The 12,000-nt window shown below is 37.9% G+C and overlaps 1 protein-coding gene across 1 annotated transcript; it reads left to right on the top strand.

The window, feature by feature from the left end:
- The first annotated feature begins 226 nt into the window (after nt 1–226).
- On the top strand, nt 227–4,807 carry LOC125250898 (macrophage mannose receptor 1-like). Its single transcript, XM_048163708.1, has 5 exons — nt 227–311; nt 1,346–1,528; nt 3,390–3,725; nt 3,814–4,367; nt 4,551–4,807. The coding sequence occupies exons 1-4, from the start codon at nt 227–229 to the stop codon at nt 4,146–4,148; spliced, it is 939 nt and encodes a 312-aa protein (XP_048019665.1). The 3' UTR covers nt 4,149–4,367; nt 4,551–4,807.
- The last annotated feature ends 7,193 nt before the right edge of the window (nt 4,808–12,000 follow it).

Genomic DNA, 12,000 nt, shown 5'->3' with positions numbered 1-12,000 from the left:
GGCATCTGTGAAGACGACCTTCCTCCTGTTCATCGTCCCGATTGCCACGCCTACCGAATGGAAGGACCATGTATTGATATGCCACCCCTTCAAAGGCAAATCTCAAGAATTGCCTGTGATGGGGGAGCTATCTGGATGTGAAAATAAGCATCTTTCAGATCCAGGGTAAAGAACCAGTCTCCTTGGCGGATTTGAGGGAAGATGTGCTTCTAAGTGATCATTCTGAATGCTTTATCAGGGCCCTGATCAGATGTCTGAGATCGAGGATGAGACCACCATCCAGGATGTGCACGTCCTTGCTTTCCACAGAGGTCTGGGCCATGCTGTTGAATAACGAGGCCCCTTGAGCGAACTGGAGTACATAACCTTGTTTTATTATGTTCAGCACCCAAGTTGACACTCCAGGGATGGCCTGCCAGGCCTTGGCCCGCGTGGCAAGGGGCTGGATAGGTTCTGGCACTGTGAGGGACTGTGGTGCACATATGGGGTGGAAGAGGAAATTTGCTCTCTTTTTGAGTATGTTTGTTTTTTTATTACTATAACAGCTGTGCACTGCCAGGGTGTTTGAACAGGCTCTGTGCAGGCAACAAACACATTTTCTCGAACACCTGGAACTGATGGGGTGACAGGAAAATAGTGCAAGGCATTTTGGAAGGTGGTCTGGCCACAGCAGGATTTAACCTTCTCCTCTTCTTTTCTCGGGCATCAGGCCGACATCTGAGATGCAGGGACCAGCACTATCTTGGGTCGGGGTCCCTGTCGCTTTAGGGGTGGCGCTTAGCATAGCGCGAACACTGCCGTTGCTCTGGTCTTGGCGTGGGCTGAGTGGTTGGCGGCGTAGCCTTGGGTGGCTGCTGAGCTGGCGCAGGTTTTGGGAGGCTCGAAGCAGCCGAGCTGGAGCACTTTGGCAGGAAGTGTCGCATAGCCTGAGATGACTTCTGTGCGGCTGTGAAGCGCTTAGCAAAACCATCAAGAGCGGGACCAAAGAGACCAGTGGGGGAGACAGGCAAGTCGAGGAAGACGGCTTTGTGCACTTATCCTGTAAGCTTGTGAATAAAAATTAAAATATGGACGAAAAAGAAACTATTAAACATCTTATCATTAAAATCTAAAAATTAATATGACGGGTAATAATTGAATATGACAGAATTTTTACTATCCTGTTTGTGGCTCGGGAGCGAAGCGCTGACCAGGCTGCTTGGGACCGGCGTGGGAACAGAGCTGCTTGAGAGCCGCGAGCTGATCTGGCTGCTGTGAAGCACCGGTATAATCAGCGCTGCATGAGAGCGGCGAGCTGGCAGAGTGGCGAAAGAGCTGCAGGCTGCTTGTGGGCGGTGGCTGCTAGAGAGTGGAGAGCTGCTTGAGAGTGGCGAGCAGAGAAAAGGCAAGCAGATCAAACTGCTGCAGAGCGGTGAGCTGATCAGTGCTGAATTCCAGCTGCTTGCAGTTGAAGGCGGCTTCAAGTCTCGTAGTCTAAGAGAAGAGATGATATCTGCGTCGTTGAAGGAGAATGAATCGATTTGCCATGGTGAGACGGCCAGTTATATAGCCCGATACCCCGCCCCTTTTGGCGGGCTCGAGCAGGCTTGCTGAACATTGGCTCGTGCGGCTCTGCTGCGTCGTCATTGGTTTGTTTACTTTAACTTCACGAACCAATGGCCGTGCAGTTTCACTGTGTGATTGAAATAGGCTTCAGATATCAGAGAAAAAAGCAGTTTTCCCCATATGCATCTCGTTTTATGTATAATAAGACATTTGATGCAGTACAATAGTACTGTAGTATCGAAAGGGAACTGGGCTGCGTTCAGCCTCGACAAAACGTTGCAAAATGTTTTTTAAATGGAAACAGTGCTGCTTTGAATACCCTGTTCTGATGATGCAAGAGTTGCCTGGGATTGAAGGGATATGGAAACTGTGGTTTGCCTCGCATTTCAGGATGAAAAGACAAACATTTCAAATGAAGGATAGTGTTATGAAGACCGTGTTATGATCTATGACCTTATTATTTTTATTGTTAGTAATAGGTTTATCATTATTGATGATCACTATTGTTGTGCTATGATATTGTAATATTTATATGTTCGCTTTATAAAAAAAGTTTATGAAAGTGTCACTGCAAAATACAATAGCAAAATATAGAAATATGTATAGTGGCCTACTTTTATGTTACATTCATACCCATTGTGCGGACTGTCTCTTTAATATCGTGTGGTTTATACATGTTGTTGCTGATTGGGCTGACATTTTTGACACAGCCTCCAAACAAGAGAAAATGTATCTCAAACCCCATTGCACACCGTTTGCAGGAAATATGCTATTCAACCCGGAACCCGTAGCAAAACGTTGCACACGGTTTGAGCTTGAACGTGCCCCAGCCTTCACTACTGGCAAGTTTGATAACGAACTGTGAGTAGATAGTAATTTTGTTCTACGATGAATTTGATTGGCCTGTTCTCAGAACACTACTATTACTATTCATTCTATTGGTCATATCGAAATTTTAAGAAAGATGAAATACGGGAAAAAACATGATTTTTTCTTAATAAGTCGGGACACAAAAAATAGAGCTGAAATACAGGACTGATCCGGGGGAAAATGGACTAGCTTTTATAGCCTTGTTGTGTTTATAATCATATTCTTGCAAACTATTATATCTCAAACTTTCAGGGAAAATGTTTTTAAACAAAGATTGAAAGAGTTGTTGTAAGCTTAGTGATGGTGATGTTGAAGTGATGAGACCGTACAGTAGTTTTTTTATAGCCTACATTTAGCTTTTCTGCAGATTCTATTTGTTTCAAAATTCAGAAAAGTTGTGTTCATTTGTGAAGATTATCATGATTAACAAATGTGTAAGAATCATAAGCTTCTGTTAGTCACAGACCTTATTTTGTGGAATAATCCAAGAGCCAGTGGAAAAACATGTTGGGTTTTTGTCGAGTGAACCAAGGTGATGCTAACGTCCGGGTTGGCTTACAAATGCCACATAATTTCAAAATTAAAAATGGAATAATAAGTATTAACTGTCCAAAATTTAATTCCAAAGTACCTATACAGCATTAGTGAAGCCACAACAGTAAAGTTTTTAGATCACGGGTGCAGTTCACAGGAAATGCTTGTATTGATAAAAGCAACACAATCTCACAGCAATTTGTAACTGTTTTAAGTTTTGAAGGTTTGGTGTCTAATTTGTATCAATTTGTACAAACTCATACATATATTTTCAGACTATCTGCTTACTCCTTCAGTCTATTACAAATTTAATTGGCTCAGTTTCAGCTTATAAATTGATCACAAAAAATGTTATGTGTTTTAGGGCAACATGCTTTTTGATCATGATTGCATCTTCAACTATCTATTATCTTTATAATCCTGTCATTTCGCTCCTAAAGGGCGCAAGTACCAGTACCAGTTTATAAATGAAAGCAGGACATGGCAAGATGCTCAGAGTTACTGCAGGGTGAGATTCACTGATCTGGCCACTGCTGACAACATGAGCGACGCGGGTTTGCTGGTAAATACAGTGGATGTTGGATACAGTGGTTCAGTATGGATAGGTCTCCACAATGGAACAGAGTATCGCTGGGTCTGGTCTATAGGCACACTGTCCCAGTACAGTATCTGGAATTCAGGGGAACCAAATGGCGATGGGGGGTGTGTGAGGAGTTTTAATGGAAGCTGGTATGATGAGAGCTGCATCACCGCTCTCCCATTTGTGTGTTTCAATGGTGAGTCCTCAAATCTGGTTCATTTTTCCCCTCACAATTTAGCTGATCCTGGACTAAGGGCTGTTTTTTATCTGGTGTTTCTGAACAGACAGCTCTGGTTTTATCATCATTACGACTGCTATGGCATGGAGAGATGCTCAGAGTTACTGCAGACAACACCACACTGACTTGGCGAGTATCAGCAGCGCAGAGCAGCAGAATCTGATCCGTAATCAAGCATCTCTCTGGATTGGTCTGTTCCTGGACTCTTGGCAGTGGTCTGATAGTGGGAATCTCAGTTTCAGATACTGGACAGAAGGTCAACCATCCCAGAGTTCAGGATCTGAGTGTGTCGGCATGTCAAGAAACAATTCTGGGAAATGGGCTCATGAAAGCTGTGATCTAAAGCGTCCTTTTATCTGCCATGGAGGTGAGTTTCCCTAAAAGAATCAAATGATTCAAACAAGAGATTTGTAGATCATTCCTGAAACAGACCTACTGACATATGTTTTCATTTATTGATATATCTTCTGTGTTAATGATGAACTCTTAATTTCTCTAGATGACAAGTTGATTAAAAAGCAGATTGTCAAACTAAAATTGTCCTGTAATGGAAAATGCACGTTGAATGATCCTTCCATACAGAATGCCATCCTGAATGAGGTTTGTCTCTGCCTTAAACACTGTTCAGTTTCAGTGTCAAATTTTGAATGCATAATAGCACCATGACAGCCAACCACAACATCCTAAGGCATTGTGCTCTTGATGTCTGAACTGGCAAGCACCTCTCATATCACATATTCTTGCTGTTATTATGTTTGATTTTTTTTTCCTGGTCTTCTCCAGATAAGTGAAAAGCTGAAGAGCATGGGGCTGGAAAGTGACACCAAAATAAGCTGGAGAAAAGGGGAAGGTGGAGAGGTGTTTCATCAGGAGATCAACTGTACTGCGAGTTCCAATAATACATGTAATAAGAAGTAATCTTTTATTTAGGCCTTTATATCAAAATTCAAAAAAGACTTAAAGAATATAGAGGGGTTTTTATTTTTAGTAACAGTAGATTGCTTTAAGGAATTTTGAAGTTGTAGTAGAATTATCAGTTATTTAAAGTGCCCCTATTATGCTTTTTTTTTTTTAGGTACCTAATTTTGTTTTGCACATCACCACATTTTTCAATGATTCTCAAACGACTCTGATGATTCCGTCTCTCTAAATCCCACCTTTCCGCAAGCCTACTCTGCTCTGATTGGCCAGATGGCCCAGTCTGTTACGATTGGTCTACTGCTTACAGCACGTGTTGGAAACAAAACGCTCATTACCATAACTGAACTTTAGCTCCAGAGGTTTCCTCAGTCCTCAGCAATTGACTATATGCACGGTTACTTCCTATTTGTCCTTTAGCCAGCTCTGGCATTTCCGGTGAACTGTTAGCTGTTCATTCTGTACTTGCTGTACATTAACACAAAACCATCAGTGGTTGACTTTTTAATGTTGCATTCATATTTTAATGCAGTTATCACATTTACCTAATTTACCAATAAACCAGTTTTATTGATTGGGACCGTTTAAGAAATGCTGTGTCTGTAATTATACACACACATGCATTTTTTTTCCCAGCACTTCAAATGTTATTTTTAATGCATGACCACCAGTGATGGGAATTTTTTCAGTAACGAGTAATCAAACAAATTACTTTTTCTCCCGTTACAACGCCGTTACCATTACTGACAAAAAAATGCAGTGTTACTATAATTGAGCTCACTGAAGAGGTTTTCATCTGAATAGACTCTCTCTCAGCCATAGGACCTGCAAAGTGTTTTTCTCTGGTGTGTGTTGGGGTTAGTCACACACAAATATAATTTTAGACTGATAATAATGTACGATGCTCTGTGTGTGTGTCTGTGAGCATGCGAGCAGAGAATACCCTTTGTAACATGCTGGATCGAAAATATGTGAATTTTCTAGTCGACTAGCCATTAGTTGACTAATCACATTTAAATTAATTTATTTTCTTAAATACTGAAGAGAATAAACCATAATAATGAGTGTTTATTTAATATAGGCTATAGCACTCAAGCGCTCACATAAAGCTTGCCATAAAGAACCAGCAAAAGATTATGAATGTGACAGAAACAGCAAAGAGACATTTTCATTGTTTATTTTAATTTTAATTGCTTTCTACAAAACAAAACTTAATGAAGTGGTCAAAATCACGTCTGACCCACTCCATGTCTCCTGATATATTGCGCATCTTATGATGCATCTTATTCATGCTGTTCACTTTTTTTATTATCAAATAGATTAATTAAAAACATAACATAGGTCTATTTAAACATAAATATGAAACTTCGTTTTCTTTAATGGCTACCAACACGTATAGTACAGTACAGAGAAATTTCATGTTGTGAGTAGGAGCGGATCATGAGTCACAAGTCGAATCAAGAATAATTTATTTTTAGACTTATATTTAATATTACTGGCATCCAAGTTATTTGACATGTTTTATTTTTTTTTATTTTTTTTAAAGTAACGCAGTTGTTACTTTCCCTGGTAATTAGTTACTTTTATAATGATGTAACTCAGTTACTAACTCCATTACTATTTGTGAGAAGTAACTAGTAACTATAACTAATTACTTTTTTAAAGTAAGGTGCCCAACACTGATGACCGCAAACATTACTTGTTCATCCTTCTGACATTGCCCCTACTGTAAAACTGAACGTTGGAAATTCAACATTAGAAAACACATTTAAAAATAAAAAAGACAATAATTACCACTATAACCAGCAGATGGCGGCAAAGTAGCATTTATTTGCGCATATATCAGCCAATTCCTCTAATAGTTTTTCACTTTTTTGTTACATTTTTGACTAAATATTACACATTATAAAATATCTAGGTTTAAAAATGCATTTTGTCAATGTGAAATATGAAGTACTCACAAAATCTTATGAAAAACAATAACTTTTCTTATTGCGAGCGCCGCGCTTTCCCTTTGTAATCACAGCAGCTGTCAGTCAGTGCAGCGCAAGATCAATGATTTCGGCATAATTGTGAAAACACACATTTTATTCAATTAATCTAACTAAAGTGCACAATAAATTTTTAAATTTTGCCTGTTTTTTTTTTTTTCTTCACAAGAAAGTGTGAGTGTAAGTAGTATACTATTGATGCTCAACACACCAGCAAGTGACATCTCACCGGAAGTTTTCGAGCTGGCTTATATTAATGCGGAAGTTCTAAAGAACGCTCTGTGCATATAGTCAATTGAACACACTGTAAAGACAGTAACGATGGTGTCGATTTTACCATATCAATTCGAGTGTGAGTCCGATGATAAAACATTGGAAGAACTAGTTATTCGAACCTTCATCGCAAGGACAACTTGAGCAGGACGTGTCTCAGTGATACGTTCAGTTTGATATACATTATGAGATTTTGCAACTGAAATTCCTCACCATCAACATTAACAAGCATCCATCAACAAACCGCTGTGTATATTTTATTAATTTATTGCAGTGTACATGCGGGAACTGTATCATTAACTGTATCAATAAACAATAACAGCGTATACATTAGCAGAGTACTAATGAATTCAAAGTTCAAAGTGAATCCTGTGCTGAACTCCACAACAAACACAGGAACACAACAAAAGATTGGGATTGTAGTTACTGCTATGGTATCACTGAAAAAAAAAATATTTTTAACCACTGATTCTTCGCAGCCTCATCACTCGGAAGTGAAAATAAAACAAATTTACTTTCACAGCATAGGACACAGTGTCTTTCCGACATGATGTTAACCACACAAAAAAGCCACAGTGTTTGAGGGCGGACAACGCAGAACATAGGCAGACATTATGTAAATGTGTTACCCAGTGACATGTAATGCAGAACAATTTGAATTCCTGACAACGCGTTTAGGTTGTTCAGAATCGATTATTTCTTTTGAGAGACAATAACTTTATTTATCATGCAATTTCGGCTTTACAACTTTGCAGACTGTTAACATTCATAGACAGCTACATTACACATTGCATTAAAGGTAATATTTGAAAAAGCATAATAGGGGCACCTTAAACACCATGAAGTTTCCATTTATATAATGTACATAGTAAATGGTATAGTTTTGAAAGGTGATATTTTCTGTAAAAAAAAAATCATTAAAAGTAGAGAGAATTTTATATAGGTTTTAGAGTATATGCAGAAATATATATATAGTGTGTGATTTTCTTTTCTTTTTTGTGCTTTTCTTTTGAAATTGATGACAGATATAAGTAACTTTAATATGCTATATATTTAAAAAAAGAAAAAAGAAAAAAAAGAATTCATCAGCACTGGAGGAGTAAATGAATCTCTTTTTCTCTGCATTCTGAAATAACAAAGATATGCTACATGTGTTCAAAATAAAAAATAAAATAAAATTTACTTTGTAAAACTAAAGATTTGGACTTTTCGACTTTTATGAATTTATTAATTTATTAACATTAGAGTAGTTCTCTGCATTCGTGGTAGTCGTGGCCTAATGGATAGAGAGTCGGACTTGTAACCAAAAGGTCATGGGTTCGAGTCTCATGTCCAGCTCCCCGGACGCCGCAGCAATGGCTGCCCACTGCTCCGGGTGTGTGTTCATGGTGTGTGTGTGTGTGTGTGTGTCACTGCTGTATGTGTGCACTTGGATGGGTTAAATGCAGAGCACAAATTCCGAGTATGGGTCACCATACTTGGCCACATGTCCTTTCACTTCACTTCAGTTACACTTTCATGTAAATGACTCTCTCTCTCTCTCTTTGTCTCTGCATTCTTAAATAATAATATCATAAATGATAGATAATATGTAGATAAAGATTTATTCACATGTTCATGTCTTGTCTTGCATTTGATATAATTGTGAAAGTGACTTTAAAGGTGCCCTAGAATTAAAAATTGAATTTACCTTGGCATAGTTAAATTACAAGAGTTTAGTACATGGAAATGACATACACTGAGTCTCAAACACCGTTGTTTCCTCCTTCTTATATAAATCTCATTTGTTTAAAAGACCTCCGAAGAACAGGCGAATCTCAACATAACACCGACTGTTACGTAACAGTCGGGGTGTACGCCCCCAATATTTGCATATGCCAGCCCATGTTCAAGGCATTCAAGCCAAATATTCAAGCCTATTCAAACCAACCTATAATAATTATTAATATTTTAGTAGACAAGTAAAGGAAATGTCATGAAAAATCACTTCTTTTCAGTCCTTAGTTTTGGTGTGGTAACAGAAAAAGCAAAAAGTGTACCAACTGTACCCGGCCTAGACTTTAAATAGTGTTCTGTGCTATACGCTCATGGGCAAAGGAGTTTCTTTTAAAGGCTCGCGCGCTTGTGCGGAACACGGGAAATGAAGTATACCTGTTCCTTAACCGCTCTAAATTGTAATGAACTGGAGCTCACGGTTCACATCGGGAGAAATGGGAATGCGGGGGCACCGCGATGTGACTGCAAAGGGCACTTTCACTTTCACAATCAAAGTGCACGCCACAGATAAGCATTGTAAATGCAGTATTACATTATACACCAATTAAACGCGCAGGTCTCCTCTCGTGCGTCCTCCCCACTGTGTTCTCGGTTTCTGAATGGACTGTTTGGCTTGATTGACAAACACTAATGTTCGGGCATGATTTATAGCATCGACTTGTCCTTTGAATGATGGTTTGGAGAGCGCATTTCCTGTTCACATCCGCGGCAAAACAGTTGATTATTTACGAACGAAAAAAAAATGGTGAAAATGGTCTCATTTGAAAGAAAATGTCATAAGCTAAAAGATGATATATTGTGACTGATTGAAGCAGCCCTTATCAAAAGTGCGGGGGTCCAGACCCCCCTGTCCCCCGTGTCAACGGCGCGCCTGGACGGGAGTCTGTTTGTGCTGCTGCCAGGTTGGTGTGGTCATCTGTAATCTGTATTTATGATGTACACATGGATTAACCCTCTACTGCAGGCATTATGATAAATCTATAGAAAAAAATATTTGACTTTTTCTTTTCTTAGAATGGCTTAACTTGAAGTGCTGTAAAAAAAAAAAAAAAAAAATTGGAAAAAAAATATTATTTTAAGGTAGCCTACTTTATGATACCGTACCCTTGGAATTATGACATTATGACATTATAAAACATTTTTTGTCACGTACAGCAAACATCTCCTCACTATCCGCTAGCTGCCTGTCCCCTGAACACAACTTAAAAAAACGCGATCTCTGTAGTCGCCACAAACTCCAAAAACGGCAACAAAAACAAACTGGTGCAGCCTGGACCACTAAACATAATAAACATGCTCCAGCCAATAACCGACAAGCAGCGTCAATACGCAAGCTACTTACATTTTAAATGAGCGTTCATGATTGTTTCAGGAAGCACGGAGGGGAGGGGGAGGAGGAGGAGGAGGGAGGGTCTAGCTAGCCTCTGTTTTGTCTGACAACACTTCGAACGTCAACAGGAAGTTACTCCACCCAGGATTGCTTAGAGGACCTTTAACAAGTTCTACTCTTTCTCATCAGTGCCACTATATAAATGCAAGAATGTCGTGGCTAGAGGCTCAGAGTTACTGAGATTTTAAAAGTAATTATTTTTGTAAAATATATATAGATAGGAATTATGGGAATATATAATTTTGTGAGGATATATGTGAATACAGCTTTTGAGATATACTGTATGTGTATGACCTTATTTCATATGTAAAATATGATATCACTGACATAATAAATTCGACTGGAATCATAATGTGTATATTATTGCCATTATCAGATGATACCAACATTTGTAATGTAAATAAATAAATAAATAAATAAAAGAAATACAGTGCTCCTTACTTTTAAAATGATTCATTTAATATTGTAACTTAAAAAGAGGGATTGTTTACCCAAAAATTAAAATGTGTACTCACCCTCATGCTGACAGAAGTTTCACTATTGGATAATCTCTTTAAATGCATTAAAAATGAAGGTTCCAAAAGGGAGGGTTCACAGTGATGTCAAAGATAGAAGAACCATTGTGAGTTCCCCAAAGAACCTTTCAGTGAACTGCTCTTGAAGAACATTTTATAATCTAAAGAACCTTTGTAGAATGGAAAGGTTCCATGGATGTTGAAGGTTTTTCATGGAACCAGAGGTGTAAATTATTTGAGTAAATGTAATTAGTTACTGTACTTAACTATCGTTTTGGCTACTCTGTAATTTTACTGAGTATCAAAGATATGAGCAACTTTTACTCTATTCTTGACTACATTTTTGAAAATATGTACTCTTTACTCCAGTACATTTACAATGAGCGATGCATTTACTCATTACATTTTGCATGGCACCTAACTTTTTTCTGCAGCAGTTTATTTCTACTACAAAATAAGCAATACTGTCATCTGCAGGGCACTGCAAGTACTACATCTTGTGTGTTTTGCCCTTACTCACCGAAACTTGTCAACAAGGCTACTTTACATGAATGCAAGAGCATTAATTTAGCAAGTAGTTGTGAATCACTAAAGAGACGAGTACATGACTGCAGCCACCAATGAGACCAAAGTGCAAGAAGTAAAATTAAAAATTCAAAGCTTTTTAATTTTACTTAACATTGTTTTATGTGTCTGTTATACTGAAGAGAGCTTTTTGAAGGATACTGATTTAGGCTACTTATTCTCTTTTTGAGCTTAACTGAGACTTCATTGTCTATAGAAGTTTAAGAGGCTGCTTTGTTGACCTTGATTTATTGCAATTTTGAGATGTTTGGTTTTATTTTATTATTTTTTTATAGAAAATAAATATGATTGTCCTTCTCACAAACAGTGTTGTGCTAGTTACTAAGAAATAGTAACTAGTTACAGTTACTAGTTACTTCATTCAAAAAGTAACTCAATTACTTTGTTGATTACTTACACCAAAAAGTAATGCATTACTGTTAAAAGTAACTTTTTAGTTACTTTTTTAAAGAACGTTTTTTAATGTTCCCATTAATGCCCTTTTATGCGTTATGGTCTATACAAACACAAAACTGACTTAAACAGAAAGTAATTTTTAAACACTTTTATTAAAGTCAGACCAGCACAAACTAAATATATCACAAGGATTTCTGAAATAACAAAACAAGCTGAATAATATATTCAGAATCAAAAACTATAAAGTGGCTTCTGCATCATAAAAGCTGTTGTGTTGAGCCTTTAAAAATGTTCCTTTCACAGCTTAAGTACGAAAACTATCAACAATGTACAACATAACACAAAACATTTTGAAATAAGTAAATGAAAGCACTCTGAATTATTCAGAA

The sequence above is a fragment of the Megalobrama amblycephala genome, linkage group LG17, assembly GCF_018812025.1.
Source record: "Megalobrama amblycephala isolate DHTTF-2021 linkage group LG17, ASM1881202v1, whole genome shotgun sequence".
Taxonomy (NCBI): Eukaryota; Metazoa; Chordata; class Actinopteri; order Cypriniformes; family Xenocyprididae; genus Megalobrama; species Megalobrama amblycephala.
The sequence above is the reverse complement of the archived record's forward strand: the minus strand, read 5'-3'. Positions and strand labels throughout refer to the sequence as shown.

Coding starts and splice junctions, on each gene's coding strand:
- LOC125250898 (XM_048163708.1), top strand. CDS start 227: ATGCTTTATCAGGGCCCTGATCAGATGTCTGAGATCGAGGATGAGACC. Junction 312..1,345: donor CGTCCTTGCTTTCCACAGAG/GTCTGGGCCATG, acceptor GGTGGCTGCTAG/AGAGTGGAGAGCTGCTTGAG. Junction 3,726..3,813: donor CCCATTTGTGTGTTTCAATG/GTGAGTCCTCAA, acceptor GTTTCTGAACAG/ACAGCTCTGGTTTTATCATC.